We start from the raw sequence: 22,539 nt of genomic DNA, 5'->3' as shown, positions 1-22,539 counted from the left end.
ATGCTTCCTGCATGCAGGGATCAGGCAGGCCCTTGACCTGTAACGTGTTGTTTTGCAGATGGCACTGAGCAGGGTGTATGAAGTCAGCCACGCTGCACAGAAGGGCCTGTGCTGACGTGTATGGGAATTTAACAAAAGAGAAAACCATAGCAACACCGGCACTCCTTCTGGCGAGGCTTGCGGAGCCCTGCAGGGCTACCAGGCCCTCGGCTCACGTGGGGCCTGCTGGCAGGGCTGTTCCTGCCAGCTCCAGCAGCACGGCCAGCAAGAGCTAAATACAGACTGCACCCACAGACAAGTCCCTGGAAGCCATCTTAGCCTGGCAGTGCAAAGCCACTGAAACGCAATTAGTGGTGTCCAGTCTATGTGAGTGCTCAGGGGTGACGCCACCAGAGCGCTCAGAGTTGTCCCTTTAGGAGCTGAGCGTCCTCTGCCCATCTGCGCCTTCGTAGGTCGTGTCCTCCCCATCCCTTACCCCCCCCCCCCCCCCTCCCAAAGGCCCTGCAGTGACAGTCCCCGTGCTGTGCCCTCCGCAGGGACCGCGAGCGGGAGCACAAGTACAGCTCCAGCGAGAAGGAGTCGCACCGGGAGCGGCAGCGGCGGCGCCGCTCCTACTCCCCCCTGAGGAAACGCCGGAGAGACTCTCCCAGCCACCTCGAAGCTCGGCGCATCACAAGGCAAGGGGATGCTGTCCCGTCCTTTGGAGACAGGCTCAGCTGGCACTTCCCGGGGGGATGAGGGCTGTCCTTGGGTCCCAGCCCTTGCCAGAGGAGGTTTCTCCAGGAGACCGGTTTCCCTGAGCCTGATCAGCAGGCCCTTCCACCTCTCCCCTAGAGCTTGGGGATTTCCAGCTGGAGGCAGAGGGAGGATGGAGAGGGTCTCAATTTACAGTAGCTGAAGGGAAAAAAGAAGATGACGTCAGAGCAGGGACTCAGGTGCCAGGAGCATTCCCTCACAGGCTTTTTATTTCACCCTGCCCTGTGGTAGATGTCCCACACTGGAGTCAACTATTGACTCTAACCTTCATGCAGAGGGCTCTTTGGGACAACATCAAGTAGAGCCCAGCAGACTGAGTGGCTGGGACATTCCCCAGGGCTGTGGAGGAGGGTGGTTTGAATCCCAAGGCCCGTCTTCTACCTGATCTCTATTTCCTTTTAAACAAATACAGTCACATTTTGGGGAGTGTTGTGCAGAGTTAACAATGCTTTTTGGAGAGTTTGGCAGTAAGTCTGTCTTTGTGCTGCTGGTAACCCACATCTCTGTGTCTCCACAGTGCCCGCAAACGCCCCATCCCCTACTACCGTCCCAGCCCCTCCTCGTCCAGCAGCGCCGGCAGCTATTCCTCCTGGTACAGCAGTTTCAGCCGCTCCCCGAGCCGCAGCCGGAGCTACTCCAGCTACCGGACGAGCCGGAGCCGAAGCTGGAGCAGCAGCCGGAGCTCGGGCCCCAGGAGCAGCCGCAGCAGGAGCAGGAGCTATGACTCAGGAGCCAGCTCCGACAGCCTGCGTCGTTAGGGAGTGCCACTGCTGGCTGACAGCGGGTGCCGGCGTCACCGCCACATTCCTGGCATTCTCTGCTTCCTTCCCACCTACCTGGCCATCGATAGCAATCATTCCCGATACTGACGTGGTGGCATTGCCGGGTGCCCCTTCCCCGGTTCGGAATAAGAGCCCTGGAACGCCTGGTGCAGCCCCTCCGCCCCAGCGCGGGGTGGGTGGGTCAGTCCCAGCTCCCGTGGCCGGGCTGGAAGAAGGGTCGGTGCTTTATAGAGGATCTATCACGACAGACCTGCTCCATCCTTCCCGATGCTCCCATCTCCCCATTGCTACTGCTCTCCAAAGCGTTACCAGCAGGTCCAAAGGAAAGAATTCTGCTCCTTGCTCTTCTGACAAACCAGGGACCAACAAATTAACTTCTGTTGGAGAGACAGACACAGCTGGGGAGGAGTTTGCTGGAAAGCTTCGGTGATGGGGGGATCTTGGGTCCCTCCTCCAGAGCTGCTGCCCACTCTGCAGAAAAAAATATTTATTTTTTGCCAGTCAGCCAGTCCCTGCTACAAATAGAAAGCTAGAAATCCTTCCTGACATACTTCCTGGGGAAAAAAATAAAAGGCTGTTTGCTCTTTCTCCTGCCCTTTCCTACCAGGCAGCAGCACCATTTGCAGGGTTGATTTATCCCCCCAGCACTGAATTGCTGGCAAACCACCTACTGAGGTCTGAAGCAGACCTGGGGCTGGTGGAATACAAGGCAAAGGGGAGTTGGTGCTGTGCTCCAAGGGCCAGGCCACATGTGGGAGACAGGGGGCAAGGGCTTGTCTTCTGGAGGAAGCCTCAGACAGTTGGGCTTAGGTTCTTCTTAGGGAGCATTGCCCTTGGAGTGCATTGCTGGTGAGACCAGAGGGAGATGCAGAGATACCAGTTGTGGGGTGCAGTCAGAACATACAGGGTTAAAAGGGCATTGCAAGAGCCAGGGGACCCCAATTCCCCTTCCTCCGAACACGCAGCAATTTCAGGCAGGATTCCAGGCAATCATTCCTCCTTTAGCCCCTCTGCTGCCTTGGGGCAGGGTCAGCAGCACAGTTGCAGGACCGGTGCCAGGCTGCAGCAGGAGCAGGATGCACTGGTGCCCCAGTTTGTTACTGGGAGGCCAGAGCAGTGCAGGGGGACAGGAAGGGCCCCCCACTAATTGCCTGTTTTTCCAGGGAGCCACAGGCTGCTCTGGGCCCTGAGGTTTTGTCTCCCTGCCAGCCCAGCTGCCTGTGCAATTAGTGTGTTTTGCCGGGTAACAAAGGCTTCTCCCAGCACAGGCTGAGCTGGTGCTGAGTTTATTTCTCTTACAACACCTGGGTGCTTAGAGACGCTAATTTGGGTTTAAGACTTCCCTCCCTCCCTTTTTCCATCCCCTCCCCTTCCATCCTGCAAGATTATTAACGAGTTTGGGCTTAATGAGTCAAGGAGGTGTGTGTTGTTTAAGTGTTACAGAAAAGGGCTGAGTGGAGCCACCATCTGCAGGAGGAGAGGGGGTAGAAAGGAATTCGACCCACCCCCCACCCCCTATCTACAGAATTACCTCTAGGCCCCTGGCAGCTGGAAAAGGGACAAAGCAGCAAGGGGAGGAAGGCTGAGTGCCACGAGCTGCTGTGGTGGAACAGGATGATCACCTCAGCAAGCCTATAAATCTGTTATCTGTTGGAAAGTACAGCAGCGCAGGCAGGGATTACATCTGGGTGGAACAAGAGGAAGTTTTATGTCAGGAACTTCTTTCCCAATATCTTTCCTGGTGCTGGTCCCTCTTGTCCTATGCCTTCAATGGCCAAAGTTCCCCTTTTCCCCAGCCCCTCATCCCCTGCCTTGCTTGCTGCAGGCAATGTGAGGATGAGGGGGCTGAGGCAGAGAGTTGGGCACTGGTATGGCTGGTGGCTTAGTGGGGATGTGTCCATCTTCTGGAAAGACACTTTCTAGGACACAGAGAGAAGTGCTCCTGGTAGGGCTGAGCAAATGCTCCAGGGCTGTGGTTGAGGGATCAAAGACAGGATGCCCTCCTGTCCTGGCACAAACAGCAGCCTCCTGGCCACCTTCTGCAGCAGACTCCCTCTCAAAAGGGCTGAAAACCTCATGCTTCTTCCCCAAAGAGTCTCTCCCAGTTTGATGCTGAAATGCCCCATCCTTCTGCTCCCTGGGAAGATCCAAAGGCAGTGATGGGAACCCAGACCTCCCCAGCTCTAGCAGTGCTTCATGAGCAGCCCCCTGCCCCTCGGCACCCCGTAACGCACACACGGAGCTGTGGCACAAGGAAGCAGCGAGCCCGAAGATCCAAACCGAGGAAAGGAAAGGAAAGAAGAGGGGCTTTGTGCAACTGGTGTAAATACCAAACTCACACTGATTGAAGTCCTCGTGGCTGGGGACAGATGATGGAAGCACCACACCAGGCTTAGCAGCATCCACCCTCTGTGGGTCAGGAGATGACCCTGAGGGTTTGTGGGGCTGATGGCAGCTCCTGCACCCGTCCGGCTGATCCCTACATCAAGGACTGCCTCTTCCTGTACAGTCCGTGGCAGCTAAACACTCCTGGGGTTTCCCAAGCAGACTTGCATTGGAGTAAACCTCCTTAAAATATTTATTTATTTAATTATTATTATTCTATTTTTAATTGTATGTCAGAATGGACCAGTATTTATTTATTCTATTTTTTTTTTTTCTAACGTTAAGTTATTTTTGGATCTGTTTGTTTGTTCAAATGTATCCATGCCGCCGGTCTCGTGTAAAGGTTTACAGCTCTGGCCCCTGTCGGTGAGGTGGCCGGAGGAGTGACAGTCACTCCTGCTGCCACCGTGTCCCTCTGTGCTCTCCGGAGCAAGGGCGGAGAGCATGGGATGGACAAAGGGACGCAGGACAGAGCTGCGTGTTTTCATGTCGGAATCTCGGGTTTCTCATTAGATTTGTGCAGGAATGTGATAGGTGTGACCACAGAAACGGGTCTAGGCCGTGTCGGAGGTGACGGCGAGGGTCCGCTGGCCGGCCGAGGTGTTGGCAGTGCCACCAGGGAAGTGTCGCCTGCGCGCGCGCTGGCCGGGTGCCAGCTGGCCCCGCGCTGTTTGCCTTGGCTCCGCCGCCAGCGCTCAGCCCGAAACCCGCCTGCCCCGCGCAGCCACCGCCGCTTTCCCTGGGAGGATCAGCCGTCGCCAGGACTCCCCTGCCGTGTTTATCCCTGCGCACTGACCCACCCATGGGAAAACAAAAGAGATGAGACTGTGAGAGAGCGATCCCTGCGGAAGGTCCTTGCAAAATCCAGCCTCCGGTGACGGATCTGACCGAGTCTGTGTGCGTATGTGTGTGTGTGCACATGTGGATATACATGTGAGTTTCCCTCGGTGTTATTTATTTTTTAACTTATTTTTAGTACAAGCTTTAGTACACCCTCCCTGTTAGTGGACAGATGGGGTTTCTGTGGGTTTGCGTGAAGCTGTAGTTTTTCTGTCTCTGTGCCTTTTGCCAGTGCTTTTTTTTTTTTTTTTTTTTTTTAATTTATTTTTTAACGTTGTTTCTCTCATTCATTGCTTTTATGGATTTTTGCTCTGCATCCAACATCTCAGATTGCTGCAGGTGCTCTCTGCAAAGAGCAGGTTCACCTGGTGGAAAGGCAGCTTGGTCATTTTGGTGTTTGTGAATCTCTGCTGTGGTCAGACACACAAGGGGTGTTCAGGGCTGGCCACAATACCAGGATAATATCTCGGCTGGTTTTTGGAAGCCTTGTCTCACACTCAAAAGCTCTTTCCCCACCAATGATTTTGAATCATCCCACAAGCATCCCTGCTGCCTTTCTCTGGCAGAGCCCATGTCACAGCACTCACTCCCAAATGTCTCCTTGACCCTGGAGCCATAAACTCTCCCCATTCACTGGACCTGTCTTGGCTCTGGGTTTGTCCCCCCAAGGGAGGCTTGTCCCACCTCTCCCAACCCCAGGCTCAAGAAAATCTAACACCATTTCTGCAAGTTTGCTGGGAAGCAAAGATGAGGGATGCTTCAAAGCACTGTTCTGTTCTTTCTTCATTGGTTGCAGCACTCAGCTGAGCTTTGCTTTATGTTGACTGCAATTTTTCTCAATGTTTTTGTTGTTTTGGGGACTGAATTTGTACCAAACTTGTCTGCAACAGCCAATCACTGTTCTTTTGCTATGCATTGTACATATATTGAACAGGCTGAGAGGACTTGGCCTCTATTTAATATTTATTTCTTCTATTTATTGAGCATTACTTTAAAAAAAGCTATTTGGGTCATGCTGTTGGGTCTATGAAGGCAGGAGCCTTTGAAATGTTGCCAGATATGTTGGAGAGAGGAAGGCAAATTTGGCTCATTTGGACCTCACCACAGTATTTAGAGAGAAACCTCATTGTGATGGAGATGGGCAAGGGAGGGGAAACCTCTTCATCTCCTTGAACCAGCTTCTGTTGACAAATGACATCTCCCTAGAAAGGTGTGGGGAATTCAGAGGTGACAGGCCAGCTCTGGTGGAGGAATAACCCTGCTCCTCTTCCTCTGCCACATGGCATAGGGCTGCCATCACCAAAAAATTCCTGGAGTTCTCTGATCTCCCACTGCTGGTCCCCTCTTCCCTCTAGGGGATGGGGACACTTGTCACCCTTTGCATCAGTGATGAGGAAAGGGATAGGATGGAAGTGATTGGCCGTGGTCTCCCTCAGGAAGCAAAGATGTCCACCCTGCCCCATCCTGAGACCCTCGTGCCTTGTCCTGCTTTGCCCCCTTCCCCAAGCTTTGTGCCAGTAGCTTTGCCCTTTTGTGAGCTCAGTAGCCAGGGCAGGACTGGGGAGGCCTCCCCTGTTATCTCCAACATGAGCAAAGCTTGCTGCAGGCATCCTCCCCCAGCTTTGAGAAGAGCATGAGATGTGCTAAAAGTCCCACGCTGCCCCGGTGTCGCTCCACCAACGCCGCAGCCGCTGCTCTGCTCTGCTCACTGGGGTGGGAGGTGTTTGTGGTCCTTGGGCAGAGCTGCCTGTGCTCCCGGAGTGTGGACACAGCTCCAGCCTCAGCAGGAGAGTGCCCTTTGCTGGGTGTTCCTACAGAGCTGGCCAGGAGCTGCTGGGTGCTCAGCCTTGGGGCTCTCGGGGTAGTAGTTTGAGAAAAGGACAGGTTCAGGTGTCTAAGGGAAGACTTGGCCCTTCAGTGTCCAGTGGGGTTTTATTACCTCTTCACCAGAGAATAAATAATTCTCATGATTTGCTGCTACTTGGCAGTTTGCACATGAATGGGAGGGTCTCCAAAGCAACAGTGGTCAAGCAGCCCAGCTTTTGGGCTATTGTCTAGAGAACAACACCCTCACCAGCCCAGGGCAGCTCTCCACCTTTGAAACCCGGGGAATGAGAAGAAGATTTAGAACAAAAGCCAAGATGTGAGGAAAGCTGTGAGGGAAACGGTGTTTCTGTTTTCCACCCCCAACGACACCGGCACATCTGTTCGTTTGAGTCCATTGTAAAGCTCCCCTTGCTCTCCATCCACATGTGTTCTGTATCCTTTTGTCTTCCTGGGTGTTTGAGTTGTTAGCCTGGTTAGAAAAAGGTTCCAATAAAGGTTCAGACAGTATTTCCTTTGCATCATGTTCCTTTTGGATACAAGTGCGTGCGGTGGGATATTTCGGGTTGTTTCAGCTGCTCCGCAGGGAAGGGCATATGCCTCCACTCCAGCTGCCCAGGACTGGCTCCTCAGGGCACTGACTGAAGCAAAAACAGTTGTGGGCTAGTATTTCTGGCAGTTCTTCTTTCCCTGCTGGGCCAGGCTCCTGCTGCCCTTTGCCAGGCCCTTCAGATCCCCCCACCCTGTTCAAGCACTGGGAATCCAAGCCAGAAATGTGCCCATCTCTTCCTGGAGGTCACACTGGGCTCACCAGTGCTCTCCTCGGGGCTGTGCCCTTCCCTTCCTGCACAGCCCTTGCTCCAAACCCTGCACAGAGTTCCCATGCCACAGGGCCCTGCCATGGTCACCTTCTCAGCAGGAACCAGGGGCAATGGGGACTCTGCAGCACCCTGGAAGCCCCCAGGGGAGCAGCAGCACTGGGCCATGTCCCCATGCTCCTCAACAGGACTCAGATGGGCACCCAGGAAAGGTCTGGATGTGGCACAGATGGATCATGGAGACACTGGGCAGCATCCCCAGGTCACTCAAAGGAGAAGGGGGGCTGCAAGGGCACTTCTTGTTTCCCAGAGCTGATGTCGTGGGGTGGGTCGGTGGTGGTAGGCAGCCGAGAGGATTGGAATGACAACAGGAGCTAAATTGGGATGGCCCAGAGAGGGTGAGAGCAGGCGGGAGGAGGGGACGTGTGACTAATCGGGATGAACAAGGCGACAGAAAGAATTCCTGGCCGGGGAGGGAGGATGGCCTGCAGCTATGTGGGAAACGTGGGATGGGGGATGTTATGAGGCTCCTGGAAACACGGTAGGATCGTGCGACTGCCTGAAACCACCTCGGGGCTTGTCCCTCTCACCCCGTGTGCTGGTGTTTGCCCAAGGTAGTGCAGACCCTGCTCCCCAGCCAAGCTAAGGTGTGCCCAGCTGGGCTCAGGCTGTGTGTGGCAGTGACCCCCAGGACTGTCCCCCTACTGTCACCCACGGGCACCAGGAGCCCCCAGCCAGGCAGAGGCAGCCGGGCAGGACAAGGGAATGGAGGAGGATGCTCAGTCCCTCCACCAGCAGCTGCCTCCCCACACCAGGAGTTCTCAGCTGGCGCCTGGGACCTCCCCAGGCACCTCCAGGCATCCCTTCGGAGCCCAGAGAGACTCCTGTGATGCCCAGGTGTCTCCATGCACAGGGACAGCCCTGTCCTAGCCAAGGAGAGGCAGCTCCCTGCCCCCAGTGATGCTGCCGTGATTAATGCCACGGAGTGACCAGCGGCTGCACCCCTGAGTGTCCTGTACTGCATTAAAGCCTTCCTGCTGCAATTACTCCCATAGAGTCCATTAGAAAAATTGCAGCTGCTGGAGAGAAGGAGCATGATGCAGAGCCAGGATGCGGCATGAGGAAGTGGCTCCGTAGCCAGCGTGACCCTCATTGATGACATCCCATCCTCCACACACCCCGCCGGGGCCGTGCCTGGATCACCTCCACGGGGACCCCGTCAGTGCCGGCCGTAGCCCGCCCGTGGCCGGGCTCGGGGCCGTGTCTCCCGGGCGGATGCCGGCTGGGAGCTGCCCCTCCGGTGCTGCTGCCGCGCCCCTTCCCACAGCTCGCAGCCCGCTCCCGCCGCTGCCCTGTCATTATTAGCCCGGCCGCGGCTGTGATTACCGCCTCGCCCTGCCCGCACCGCGATTGCGGCAGGGCCGGGGCATGCGGTGGGGCGAGCAGGAGGAGGAGGAGGAGGCAGGTGCCGAGCAGCGCCGTCAGCGCTCTGCCTCCTGCCCGGGGTCCGTCTCCTCCCTGCACTCAGGGGATGTTTCTCCGGGCCCAGCTGGTGCAGATGGCCAAAGCAGCGATGCTGGAGAGGGTCATCCTGTCCCCCTGCCCCACACTCCCCAAACAGCCCCCCCAGGGGTCCCACGGCGCCGGGGGTGCCGGCAGTGACCCATTTCCCGGTACAGAGGGACTCGGTGCCGTGGGCACACGTGGCTTTACAGTGAGGGGAGCAGCCCGGTCAGCCCCACCACGGTATTTTTAACAGGTGACACCGGGGTGAAGCAGCCAGCCCTGAGTGAGCTTGGGGGCTATTTTGGGCGGGCAGGGCAGCAGGAGGGGGCGGCAGGGGATTGGGGCAGCTGCCGAAGAAGCGCCGTGGCCCCGTGGCAGCCGGGATCCTCGGGCCGGCAGGAGAGGTCAGCTGCCACTGCCCAAATTCTCCGCGGCTGTTTCATCCTCTCCAAAATACTCGGCTGACAGGGCAGGACTTGCAAAACACACCCCCACCTCCTCTGAAATCCATATAAATAGTACTCGCCCAACGGCTGGAAGGTTAGAGAAGTTTCTGGGCTCCAGGCTCAGGCATTTATTGCAGCTCCCACCCAGGAGCAGCAGGGAAAGTTGCACATAAAGTGCCGGAGAGTGAGAAGCTTTTAAATCTCAGGATATTTGGGTTTATTATTTTTTTTCTCTCTCTCTCCTGACAAGAAGTTTTATATTCCCCTCCCCAGTCCTGGGATCGCAGCCAGACAGGAAGCGTTTTCTCGCGGCCAGAGAGCTCCCTCCGTCCTTCCTGCGCTCCTCCAGCTCCCGGTGATTCAGCCCGAATTGATTTTCTCATCGTCCTTCACCTGGTGCCGGGAAGGAGGGACCGTCCCCGCGCTCCCACGTCCCACCCGGGGTGGATGCGTCTCCTCCGGGACAGGCTCCCGGGGGAAGTTTGCAGCCAGGAGCAGCCACACAGAGGCTGAGGCTCCGTTGGAGAGCCCCGGGGACACGCTCAGACCCCTCCGAAGGAAGCCATGGCCGATAGCCAGATGCCCTTCTCCTGCCATTACCCTGGCAGGCGCAGCCTCCGCGACCCTTTCCGGGAGCCCGGCCTGACCTCGCGTCTGCTGGACGATGACTTCGGCTTGTCGCCCTTCCCTGGGGATCTGACGGCGGACTGGCCGGACTGGGCTCGGCCCCGGCTCACCACCACCTGGCCGGGCCCCCTGCGCGCCGGGCTGGGCCGCACGCCCCCCATGGCCCCCGCCTACGGCACCCACTTCGGGGGGTACCCCGAGAGCCGCAGCCCCGCGCCCTTCCCCCGAGAGCCCTGGAAGGTGTGTGTCAACGTGCACAGCTTCAAACCCGAGGAGCTGACGGTCAAAACCAAGGATGGCTACGTGGAGGTGTCAGGTGAGAGCCAAGGCACCGGGGAGGTGGCACCGCCGGCTCAAGGAATTGCTGCAAAATGCCAAAATCGCTTTTATTTTAAGGCGGCGGTAGCAGGGAGTATGGGAGGGCTGTAGCAGGGCTTTGGGGCATCTCCAGAGGCAGTTTGGGTGTCACAGGGGGGATCTGGCTCACAAGCCACCGTGGTTTGCTGCCAAAAGAAGAAAGGATACGTGTCCTTTGGGGTAAATCTCCCTGCATTGTGCCTGGCTGGCAGCACCCTGCCAAGAGGGGCCCCAGCTCTGCTCTGGTTAATTATAGCCAGGGTGAGGTCGGCACGGAGGGAGATTCCCTTTAAAGGGGCCGAGGCAGAGGCTGGGAAGAAGGAAGCAGCTGCTCACAGCCCCCAGCCCAGCCCGGCTCTGAGTCGGCCAGAAACCCATCCCTAAAATGCCATTTAATGGAGGGAACAGTGGCTGTGGGGTCCAGCACTTTTGGGGTGCCCACGACTGCCCTCAGTGTCATTCCCCATTGTCCCTGGGTCCTCCGGGCTGACATCACCAGGGAGGGCTGAGAGCTGCCACCTAACACAGCTCTGGGTGTTTATTTGGAGCTCACTGCAGCACAGGGGGAAAGGCACAGCTCAGGGGGGTCCTTGCAGCCTCTGGCTGATGCTCCAGGTACAGGGACCCCCAGCCTGACAGAGTGGTGGAAAGGAACCCATCCGGGGAGTGGGGCCAAGGGGGATGCTGCCACCTACAAAGGTTTTATTATTTGTTTATTTTCTTAAGCCCCAGCTCTTGGCAGCCTGTGAGACCCCAGTTTTACACTGGAAATGTGGCTGTGCTGTGTCCAGCATCTCCTTCCCCACATGGAGAGGCTTCCTGAGCCCTCCCCAGAGGAAGGGTTTGCACTGGGGCATGGAAACAGCTGCTCGGAAAACTTTCTGTTGGCTTTAGTTGTTGTTTGTTGGGGAAAAAAATAATCTCCTGGTAAGGTGCTGATGTGGGGTGTTGGCCTTCCCTGCAGGCAAACACGAGGAGCAGCAGGTGGAAGGAGGGATCGTCTCCAAGAACTTCACCAAGAAAATCCAGTAGGTACCGGTTGGCCTGGGTGAGCTTTGCCGGTCCCCGCGCCCCAGCTCACACAGGGACTGTTTCCACCCCAAAATCTGCCCTTCTGCAGCACATGCCTGGCTGTGCTGGGCCACAGAGAGATTTCCCAAGGGAAGGAGAGGAGGAGGAGGCCTTTTTTGAGGCGCTCGTCGGTCTCCAGCCCGCCCGGGGAGCAGGAGGGGCGCGGGGAGGAGGCGTCCCCCGGGGAGCAGCCGGGCACGGCGGGCTGGCACCACCGCCAGCCCCGGAGCACATCCCTGCTATCCCCGCATCTCCATGATGTCAGTGAGATCGCTATCGCGTTGACTCACCCCGCGCCTCACTTTGGCAACAACAACCGCAAAGGCGAGCCCAGAGGCCGGCGAGCCCCGGCCGACGTGGGGGGCAGATCCCACCCGCGGGGCTCGCCCGCTTAACAGGGAAAAGCATCAAAGCCCAGGGCATGGGAAGGGTTTCCTCGGCTGGCAGCAGCTCAGCTTTGCTTTTCCGCCCTGAAGGAGCCCAGTGCATCCCGAAGTCCCACGGGAAAGCTGGGGCTCGCCCCGGGCTCGCTGCTGCTCGGCGCTCGGGCTCCTTTTAGGGGCAAGGCTCGCGGCTGACGCGGCTGCGGCACGGCCGGGATTCGCTCCCGCTCCGCGCCGCACCAGCGGCTCTGACATCCCGTCAAACACATCTGCCGGGGAGATTAAACAGAGCTCCCACGGGGGCCAGGAGCCCGCTCTAAATATCCCCCCGCACATTCCCAGGCGCTCTAGCAATAACAGAGGCTTTGCCGGGGCGCCGGCGCTGCTGCCTCGGCCCCGCTGGTTCCCCGCGGGTTGGCGGTCCAAGGGTCGGGATCCAGCGGGGATGCGGCATCCTAAACCCAATCCTAAACCCAATCCTAACCCAATCCTAACCCATGCCGTCTTTCCTGCCCCACCCCGCAGGCTGCCCTACGAGGTGGATCCCATCACGGTGTTCGCCTCCTTGTCCCCGGAGGGGCTGCTGATCATCGAGGCGCCCCAGATCCCCCCCTACCAGCAGTACGGCGAGGGCGGCAGCGGCAGCGAGATCCCCGTCGAGAGCCAGGAGGCCACCTGCACCTGAGCAGCCACCCGCGGCCCTCCCGCGCCCCGGCACCCCTGTCCCTTGTCCCCTTCCCCCGTCCCCCGGTCCCCTGCGGCGCGGCGTCCTGACAGCCTCCGGCAAGGGTGACGGGTGCCGCCCGCAGGGATGGCAGCACCCGCCCCCCCAGCGCAGAGCCGGGGCACACACCGGGTGCCAGGCCACTGTCCCTGGGGGCTTCTAGCGCTCTCAGGGGCTGGTAGAGATTTTTTTTTTTTTTGTGCCCACGGGGCCAAGCAGAAAGGATGTTCCTCCTTATGGTCATTGTTCGTTCCGAGTAGCTCGGATGGGATATTTATAACAATAGCAAAAAGGGCCTGTTTTTTGGTTTTGTCTTTGTTTTCTTTAAAATTGACATGGAAACCCATAACTCTGTGTCTTTTCCTCCTCCATGAGTTGGTTGTTTTGTTTTTTTTTTTTAACTACATCTCTGCAAAGGACACACATCCAGCAGTGGAGCTCGATGGTGTGGCCTTCATCCTGAGAAAGGGTCTGCGTGCTTTGAACGTTGGTTTGGGGTTTTGGTGTTGGTTTTGGTTTTTTTTTTTCCTTATTTCCAAAGAGAATTTGTGCTTTTACTTGTCAGACCTGAGGAATAAAACCCAGTTGATGTTCTTAGCCTCCGCTTGTCTCGGCTGAGCCAGTGGGGTGGGCAAAGGGCTGGGGAAGGGTGGTGGGGAGGAGGGGAATGTCACCATGTGCCACCTCCCAGCTTGGCACAGGTCATCCCCGTAAAGGCAAGGACAAGAGAGATGTGTGGGGATGCCTGCTCTGATGGGGGAGTTCCAAGTCCCAGGTAACACTGTGCTGGGGAGGCATTGGGCCTGGCAAGGACCGTGGGCTCATCCCATCCTTAGCCCCTCAGGGGGCTGAAAATGTTCTTCCCGCTTGGGGATGCTAAACCAGGCTGTGAGTTGGGAAAGTTGGATTTGCCTCATCCCCATTTCCACCTCACTATGCCAGGTCCCCACCTGCAGTGGAACTGGAAGCACTTCCCATTGGAATGGCAAAGGGTTTCTGCTGGGTTCTGGGCACAGCCTTGAAACCATTCCTGGGAGCAAAGCACCATTTGTTAACCCACTGCAGTGCCTGGGGTTAGCAAAGCCGAGCTATGGATGGGTGGTAGGAAATTTTCCATCAATCTGTGCAGCACCTGGAGCCAGGCACCCAGTTTTCCATGTCACCAGGAGCACAGAGTTAAAAATACAGCCTCACGTGTTCCACTCTGGCTCACTGGGGATGTGGTTACCAACAACACCCACCACGTGCTGTAAACCCTGGCCCAGCACCCGAGTGCCACCAAGGCACCCACATTCCAGGTTATGCAGGGGAACCTGGGCACTCTCACCCACTTTTGCAGATTATATTTGCTGGATTAACTTCCAGCTGGGACCCCCCCGATGGTGCAGAGCACAGCCAGCCCCAAGCTCAGCCAGTCCAGCTCTGCCAGGCAGGGCTCTGAGCACAGCAATTTTTATGAATAAAATATAATCCTTGAAATGTGATACTGACACCAGGATGGAACGCCAAAAAGTCATGAGTCACAGCTCCAGCCCTGTGTCTTTGTGCCACTTGGAGCCGTCAGGCCCTGTGGGTGACACCTCTCCAGCACAAATTGTCCTTCCTCTTCCTCACCCCTTCAAAGAGTTATTTTTATCAGACTTTTGAAAACATATCTCCAGGCCCAACCTCAGTTTTTTTCCCCTTTCACAGAAGGACCCCAGGGGCCCTGGGGACACACTCAGGCCCAGCACCCCAGCTGGATGTCCCCCAGTGGACCCCTGGCTCTGCACCCATGTCTGGCACAGGATGGTTCCCCAAGCAGGGCTGCAGGTGCAGGGGACCAGCTGTGACTCCATAGGGAGCTGCCAGGAGGGAATGAGCCACAGTTTAGCCACTCTCCCATCCCAGGGTGTTTGGGAAGGGCCCCAGGCTGGTGCAACACCAGTGCTGGCATAAAGGGAGCTCCAGGCTCAGCTTTGGAGCTGCTGTACTCCAACTCTTGTTCCTGCTGATCCTGCAGTTTGGGGTGAGTTTTGTTTTTCTTTAATAGCTTTTTGCTTTATTTGGTTCTGGTTTATGATGAATTCCTTAATAGTGTCTTATAAAAGCTGTTGTAAGCTGCATTAGCAATAATTTCCTAATGGCTGGGGTTGGCATTGGCAATTAGCACTAAGGACCTCTTCCATGGGCAGCATGCTTGGACCTGTGCAGACAGCAGCTTCCCAAGCTCTCGGATGGTCTGGAGTATCACATCCTAATGAAATAATTGTAACTGGAGATCTGGAGGCTCTTTTCAAGTATGATCTGATTATCCCTGCAAGGGAGGTTTTAAACAAGTAATCCCTACTGGTGTTTCTGCAAGTGCAAAAATCAGTTTGGAAGCACTGGGGCACTTCAGCCCCGTGTCTGAGGAGAGGGGGTGGGATCTGTGCACTTCTAGGGTTCCAGGGTGAGCAGAGCTGCGGCTGGTGGGGACTGGGAGCAGTTTGCCCATACCCCCTTGTGTGTGAGATGTTGGTTTGGAGCCTCCAGCCCCATAAGACAGAGCAGTGACATCACATCTGTGGGTTTGGAGCAATTACAGCTGTCAGGTGGGGTCAGAACACATTGGGGTTCATGGCTTAATGGCAGCTCTAAGGGACAGACCTGGGGCAGGCTGTGGCTGAGGGGAGGAGTGGGCATCCTGTGAGTCTGACCCTGGGGCTGCCTGAGGGAACCCAGGAGGGACTGAGATCCTGGCTGTGCATTTTGGGCCCTCTCTCACACCAGGGAGAAAGGGCAGGATTGTGTTTGTCCTGCACAGGGCAGCCCAGCCACAGCAGCACCTCTCTGCCAGCCCTGTCCCAATCATTCCAGGAGGACAGAGCTCCTTTTTTTCCCCTGGAGCAGCATTAGACTTGCCAATATCCACATCATCCAAGAATAAATTATTTTCACTGCTGAAGGAGACAGAGGAACCATCCTAATTTGGCCTTTCACATGCTGCTCTTGGAGCAACACTGATGCTGCCAACAGAGCATCCTGGATGGGGAGGAGACAGGAGCAGGTGCTTGGAAGATTTTAATTTTTTCTTTCTAAGAAGCCAGTTCTGATCAAAAACACAACCACATCTGAAAGAGCTGGTGGGATTAAGTAGTTGAATGCTGGGCAATTTGTATTTGGCACTGATGGGGCAGGAGAAAGGAGCATCCCTGTTCCAGGAGAGAGATTCTGGGGTTGGGGCTGAGGTGGAAATCCAGCGGCTCCTGATGCATCTCAAGACCATGAGCTTGCAAGCTCACCTGAGTCCCAGAAAAGCTTTCCTGGGCAGCTGGAGGGAACTGTGGGTGGTCCATTAAGCTTTTTTTTTGTTTTGGAAAAAATTTTGGTGGTCCCTCCTGCTGCACAAGCAGGTGATTCCCAGTGCTGCCAGCACAGAGCTGGAATGGGCTGATGGGGAGGGCTCAGCACCAGGAGATAAGGGGCTGCAGCATGGGAAACTAGCCTGGGAGGACCTGCTGCTCCAGCTGGCTGCTGTGAGGGGTTGAAGGACGTGAGGAGATAAGGATAAGGTCACCCAAGGCATGGGAGAGCTCCCCAGGCAGCTCAGTGGCAGGAGGCTCAGTAACCTCCTGGCTGTGTCCTGCTGTCTGTCCCAAGCTGCCAAGGAAGCTGTGGAGCAGCACCTGCCCCCTGCAAGACAGGGACACAGGGTAGTGGGGCCAAGGGATTCTGAGTCCCATTTACATCCCACCAGGGCTGGGATGGGGAGAACATGGCTCCCAGCAGGGCACCAGCTCCCAGCCTGTCCCAGAGGATTTATTTTCCTAAAATGGAAGCAAAAGCTGAATTGATTTATTTCGGTTGGCAGCATGTGGAGCCGGGTAAATAATCCACAAGAAGCTCCAGAGCTGTCCAGATCCACCAGGCACCTCCAGAGCCCCGGTCTCCTCTCCTAGAAGAATGGGATTCATGGAATTTTCCAACTGCCCAGCCCTTGTGGCAGGAGCAGCTGGTGGCTGGGCAGAGCTGTGGCCATCCCTGCCCTGGGGAGCATCACTCTCACTAACTCATGTGCTCATGGGTTGGGACACCCTTGCTGGCTCACCCTGCAGGGATTCCCTTGATGTCTCTCGTTGCTCCCTGTTGGATCATGCTGTGGGGTCCTGGGGTGCTCACAGAGACCCCTTTGTTGTTTCATGGGGTTGTTTGTGCTTCCCAGCCCCTCTGGGAGCCTCTGCACGTGCAGGAGCTCAGCCTGACTTCCTCCAGCACCCTCCTCCTCAGTCCCTGGGGGCTGCAGAGCTCCCCTGGCCTCCCCAGGAAACGTGCAGCTCTCCAGGCTCTCACTTGGCAGCTGTTCCTCTTCCTGCAGTCACTCCATCTGGGTTTGCACGGGGGATTTGGTGTAACACTGCTGGGTGGTTTGGCTTCCCAGAGCCCTCTGGAGCATCTCTGGCTCTCCAAGGGTTTCTCACTATTTCTCACACAAATCTCTGCTGCTTCAGTACAAGCCAGTCCCTTTTCCCTGAGAAAATATCCTGTCACCACCCAGGTGTTTCTCTGCTGCAGCTGAAGCCATTTGGGGGTTTTCATGTTTCTCTTTGGGAGTTTCTCCTCCTTTGGAGGTTTTGCTTTCATGAAGTTTTTATCTCTACTTGCAAAGTGAATCTCATTTACTTTATTTTGGATGTCTCCAAAGGGAACACTTTGCCACGAGACAGCTGTGGGGACAGGGAAGCAAAAACTTGGGATTTTTTTCTAATGGAAGAACCCAATGTCACAGAAATAACCCACCTGGCTGACCAGAGGGCCTTTCTCTCCCTTCCAAATTAAAGGCTAGAAAGCCATGAAATGGCCCAGCCACCCCTGGGAGCAGATCAAGAAGTTCCTGCAGCTTCACCCATGTCAGCAGAGGGAAGGGGAGGAGAGACCCCTGTGGGTGAAGCAATGCTGATTATGACATTGTGTTCTGGATGCTTCTCCCTGTGTCCACCCTGGGAAGGGACTGGGTGGGCTCTGAGGCCCTGTGAGTCCCCCAGCAGCACAGACCCTCCTGGGTGGGCAGTGTGGGTGACCCTGGGACTGAGCACCTCTGACCTATCCATGGAATTACAACTGGGCAGCAGCACCTTCCAGGCCCAAATTCCCTGCTCCAGAGCTGCAGCCGGATGACGGAGAGTTTTTCTCCTATTTGTTTTCTTTTGTCAGACTTTAAACCCAGTTGCAAACGCTGCTGATAATTAAAGCCTCTCTTGTCATTTGGGTGAAGTGCTGAGGTGCAGCCTCCTGCTCCCAGCCAGATGCTCCCCAGCAAACCTATCCTGGAGGAGAGGAAAAATTTCAGCTTAATTTTGATTCTTTCATACTCCAACAAAAACCTCCCTATCCGAGGCAGCCTTGGAAACCTCTCCTTATTAAAAGACCTTGAAATGCATTGTAGCAGCCAAGGAGGGTGGTTATGAAGCACAAAAAGCCTGCAGAAGAGCTCATTAAAACAATAAATTACAACTAATTAGAATAAATCAAGCTAAATCATCTCCAGTGGGAAGGTAAAATGAGGTGTGAGTGAGTGGTTTTAATAAAGATGGTGCTAATCCCCAGCTCCTCTTTAAAATGATGGTGAGTCCTGCTGCAGCAATGATCCCGCTGCTGGGACCAGGGTGGAAAACAGACATGGACAAAGAGGAAAGTGGAGCTTGATGGCATTTTGTGTCCCAGCCTGAGCTGCCTGTCCCTAATTGCAGAGGGTTTGGGGGTAGCACAGCACCCACAGCGGCTCACAGAGGTCGAGGCGGTGTGTTTGCTCACTTTGGGTTTTATTTCTGTTTAATTTGCCATGCACAAAGTGGCTGTGGGGTTTTGCTCCTCTCATATCACTTCATCACCGCAGCCACAGCAAAACGACTTCTCTGCATAATTAGCAGTGAGCTCATCACAGCCGCCTTGGCTCTAAATCATTTCTCCTCCAGTCTCCAAAGAGCTGCTCAAAACAAGGAAGAGGAGGGGGGTGTGGGTGGAGGCAGTGGGATGAGTGCCCTGCCAGGGCTGGATGGGGCTCTGAGCAGCCTGGTGGAAGGTGTTCCTGCCCGTAGAGTGACGCGGTCTTCAAGGTCCTTTCCCACCCAAGCCACTCTGTGGTCATTGACCAGAAGGTCTTCGAGCTACCAAAGCAGAAGGTTGATGCTGAAGAGAGTGAACTGGTACTGAAAGCACCTGGAAGGGGGCTCAGCTCTGAGCACAGAGCCCAGAGCCAGCAGGTGCAGCAGTGAAGGACAGCTCGAGCCTTCCCTGGCTGCCACCTCCCTCCAAGCACTGCTGCCAGGGCTGGAGAAATGTATTGGTTTCATTAAGCTTAAATGATGAGCTCCAGGCCTTGATAATGATAGTTAATGGATCTAATATTTTTGGGGGCGATTATGCTGTTGTATACAGCGTGTATATCATTAGTAACCTTCTTTAAACCTCCTGCTTTCACTGTCACTAATGATGTTCAAGCCCTTCTTATGCCTAAACCCAATTAGCTGCCAAGAAAGAGGCTTTGTCCCGTGGAGGATGCCTGGCTGTGCTGGGAGGCAGATGCTGATGGTTTGGGCAGGAGGATGTTTGGACTTTGTGGCAGGAGCCGTGGGCTGGACACCACAGGGGGGTCAGGGCAGCCCTGGTGGGTGCAGGCAGTGGATGATGACCTTGGAGCAGCTCTGCTCTGTTCAAAACCCCTTTCCCAATCCCATCCAGAGCTCTGCAGGGGGTTAACAGCAGTCAGGGCCTCCCCACATCCTGGGTTTTGTCACCTCTGGGTTTCTGTAGGTGAGGATGGTGACGTCAAACACTCCTCACCCTTTTCCTCAGGGGATGATGACAGTTGCACTGAGGGCTTGGTTTTCTCAGGGAAGATATACCTAAGTCCAGGACGCATCATTCCTCTGTGGACCCATGCTGGATGCAGCCAGGTGAAAGAAGGAATATCACTACTGTCTCCACACTCTCCCTGAACCTTTCCATCACCCCTGTGAGGAGGAACCAGGCTTGGCTGCTTCTCTGCTCCTTCTCACCCGAGCCTCCTTCCCATCCTCCTGCGAGTTGATTAATCCATTAGGATTAACCTCTCTTTAACTCCTTGATTAGCTGCATTTTAAAACTCCATTTGTTTTCCTTTTTACATCAAGCTGGAGCCAAAAAAAGAGGGCAATTTGCAGCAATACCGATTTAATGCAATTTCTGAAAATCAGGTTGAACGTCGGGAAGGCGTGCACGGCATTTCAACTCCTCCCAGCAAGCTGCAAGGGGATCCATCCTGCTGGAGCCAGATTTGGGAACAACACCACAGAATCAGCATCCACCTAAGTCCTCAGAGCTGGTTTCTCATGGCATTGGGGCAAACCTGAAAGATGCATCCTGGTTTCAGGATGGGGAAACTGAGGCGATGTGATGTGATGTGGGCTTTTTGGTCCCACAGGGAGAAGCCATTTCTCCACTGGAAATGTCCCTGATTTCCCTGAACTGTGCATGGCAGAAATTGCTCAAGACAGGGCTTCTTGCTCAAAGATGAGACAGGATCATGGTTTAGATCCATCCAGGCTTGATTTGCCAGGTTTAGACCTGGTCCTGGGTTTACCAAACCCAAGTTTAGTCAATGCCCTAGCTGACCTACCAGACCCCTCCAAAATCTGTGGGGTTTTGATGACAAAAACTTTGCTTGTCTGTGGCAAGGGTTTGGCTCAGTGTCAGCTCCAGCTTTTCTTGTGGGACCCTTCTTTGCCATGCAGGAGCCATGTGGGAAAAATCACTAATATCTTCAAAACCAGGCAAACCCTCTGGATTTGGACCAAAGTCTCTCTACCTCAGATGCCTGTCTGTCCCTTCTCAGTGTGTCCCAGTGGGAGGGTGACTCCTCCATCTTGGGACAGTCCTGTTGCTGAGGCTGTGGGACATAGGCAGCAGTGGAGATGTGTTGGGGTGAGCAGTGCTGTGGTAGTTCCATGGTGGGGGCTCTTTGGACCCCCCTGTCCTGGTTTCACCCCAGCTCTGAGCCCTGTGGCTTCTCCCCATGCAGGAGGAATGGGCAGTCACCCCCTGTCCCAACTCTGCCAGGCACAGCTCATAACCCTGGATAAACTGGCTGCTCCAGAGTCACTCCTGCTGTGTTTATGTGATCATTAAGCTGAAGGTGACTGACACCAAACACCCCTGGCCTGTGTTAACCCTTCCATTCATTCCTGGGGCACTTCCTCTGGCTGTGAATCAGTGTTTGAGTTTGGATGCTTTCAGAGGTGGCTGCTAGGGCTGAGGCTCCAGGCTGAGAGCTGAGGCCTGGGGTGTTTTTCTAACCTGGCCAAGGGCTGGGAGTCTCTCCTGGGAGTGGGGTGCTGCAGAAAATGCCCTGCCCCTCCTGTGGAGCTCGATTTTTGGGGTTGTCTGCACAGAGGAGCCCTCCCTGCAATTGTTTGGTGTGTCTAGGAAAGGCTGAGACCAGCAGGGAACATCACTGGAGCCTTTCTCCTCATCCAGCCTCCCCACTTGCAGGATGTTTATCAGGACTTTTGGGATTTCTCTAAGGTTTTGGAGTAGTTCAATGTGTTTCTAAGCTATTTTGGGGTGCACGAGTGGGAAATACACATCATGAACACGTGTGTCACCGCCTGCAGCTCCAAGTGCTCAGGCGAGATCTGTAAGGGAAACTTCTCCCAGCACTGAAGCAAAACAAGGCAAAACCAAGCAAAAATTGGTACAAAAACCAAGCAGAGGGAGCTTTGCCTTGTAGGACTGCAGGTCCCAAAGCTGGGCCCCCCTGCACGGGTAGTGCTGGAACAGGAAAATTCTCTCAGGAGCCGTCTGGGAGCTGTCAAAATATATCATAGCTGCTGTTGAGGTTTAAAGAGCTTCACGCTGATGCACAATTTAGGGAAAGCATCTTGCATTTCCATAGATGTACAACAAGATTTTCTGAAATTGCAGTGATATGAGAAAACGTCTTTTAAAGTGGCACCCAGATGGCGGGAGGAAATTGTGCTGTTTGAATTCCCTTCCGATAAATCGAAGCTAAAGGGATGTTAAACATTTTATAGGTTTTTTCCTCCTCCCCCCCCCCCCCCCCCCCCGCGCTTCCACCACCTGCTACTGAAATGCCTTAAGAGGAGCCATCAAACAGCGAGATCCTTACAGCACATGGCTTGGGAAATGGCTTCATCTGAGGGCATTTAACACCCAGAGATTCCAAAGCCAGCAGGGTCAGGTCAGGGCTCCTCCAGCCCCACTCCCTGGGAAGGTGCCTTTTGGGACAGGGATTTCTGGAGGGGCTGCCCAAACCCATTTCTAACAAAGGAGCCATAGGTAAACCTCGGGTGTCGGGGCTCAGCCTCGTGGGTTGGCAGTGTGAGTGCAATGCCATGTCTGGAGCTGTATTTCTCCTTGGAAAGCCACCTCCTGCAGGATGCAGAGACCCTCAAATGCACGAATGGAGCAGTTGCCTATAAATCCCCCCTAATTCCAGCCATGCCCAGAGCTGTTCTGCCTTTAGGGACAGGCTCTCCGTGCCTCTTCGAGGTGAGGTTTCAGAGCCCACCCAAGCAGCAGACATTTCCCTCGCAGGTGCTTTTTTGTTTTCCTGCTCCTTGGCATTCACAGCCGAGCAGCATTTTCACTCCTGAGCTAAATATGTCACTTTGCCTCGTAGCGGCTGCCAGGCTTTAAGCGCCGGCACCTCGCTGGAGCGCCCGGGGGACAAATGCCAATGACTACACACCGTCCGTGCTCAGGGAGGAGGAACTGGGCTTTGCGGCTCCTTGTTTTTGTTTTGAAAGTAAAACGAGCCTGTTTACCTGGCTGTTTACTTAAGCCGGGTGAATCACAGCCCCAGTAAACGTGTGCGGGCTGGTTTGTCCCCTCGGACAGGTCCCACTTCCCGGGGATGGGCTCAGGGGACACCGTGAGCAATAGCAGCAAATATTCCAGCCTTGGTTGTGTTCCTCCCGGGGGAATGTGCTGGGGATAACAGGGGAGCAGTGCTGGCATTCCCGGGAAGCCTTTTCCCTGCCTCCCTGCTTGTGCTGGTGGGCA

At 55.4% G+C, this 22,539-nt stretch overlaps 2 protein-coding genes across 2 annotated transcripts in view; both read left to right on the top strand.

Annotated features, from left to right (window-relative positions):
* The window catches only part of SRRM4 (serine/arginine repetitive matrix 4), a gene marked incomplete at both ends in the record, with an annotated part of 41,128 nt that extends 39,614 nt beyond the window's left edge, over window positions 1-1,514 (top strand). Inside the window, 2 exons of the mRNA XM_083874107.1 lie at window positions 537-677; window positions 1,274-1,514. Coding sequence (XP_083730233.1) covers window positions 537-677; window positions 1,274-1,514 — 382 coding nt within the window. The remainder of the gene's footprint in view (window positions 1-536; window positions 678-1,273) is intronic.
* A 7,956-nt stretch (window positions 1,515-9,470) lies between these two features.
* Window positions 9,471-13,112, top strand: HSPB8 (heat shock protein family B (small) member 8). Its single transcript, XM_083873637.1, has 3 exons — window positions 9,471-10,300; window positions 11,306-11,369; window positions 12,321-13,112. The coding sequence occupies exons 1-3, from the start codon at window positions 9,922-9,924 to the stop codon at window positions 12,478-12,480; spliced, it is 603 nt and encodes a 200-aa protein (XP_083729763.1). The 5' UTR covers window positions 9,471-9,921; the 3' UTR covers window positions 12,481-13,112.
* The last annotated feature ends 9,427 nt before the right edge of the window (window positions 13,113-22,539 follow it).

This window comes from Zosterops lateralis (assembly GCF_965231275.1).
Source record: "Zosterops lateralis genome assembly, chromosome: 17".
Lineage (NCBI taxonomy): Eukaryota > Metazoa > Chordata > Aves > Passeriformes > Zosteropidae > Zosterops > Zosterops lateralis.
The sequence above is the reverse complement of the archived record's forward strand: the minus strand, read 5'-3'. Positions and strand labels throughout refer to the sequence as shown.

What these genes read in the sequence shown, in the direction of transcription:
- HSPB8 (XM_083873637.1), top strand. Translation starts at nt 9,922, where the DNA reads ATGGCCGATAGCCAGATGCCCTTCTCCTGCCATTACCCTGGCAGGCGC. An exon ending in TGGCTACGTGGAGGTGTCAG is followed by an intron (nt 10,301 to 11,305) that starts GTGAGAGCCAAG and finishes CCTTCCCTGCAG; the next exon opens with GCAAACACGAGGAGCAGCAG. An exon ending in AACTTCACCAAGAAAATCCA is followed by an intron (nt 11,370 to 12,320) that starts GTAGGTACCGGT and finishes CCCACCCCGCAG; the next exon opens with GCTGCCCTACGAGGTGGATC.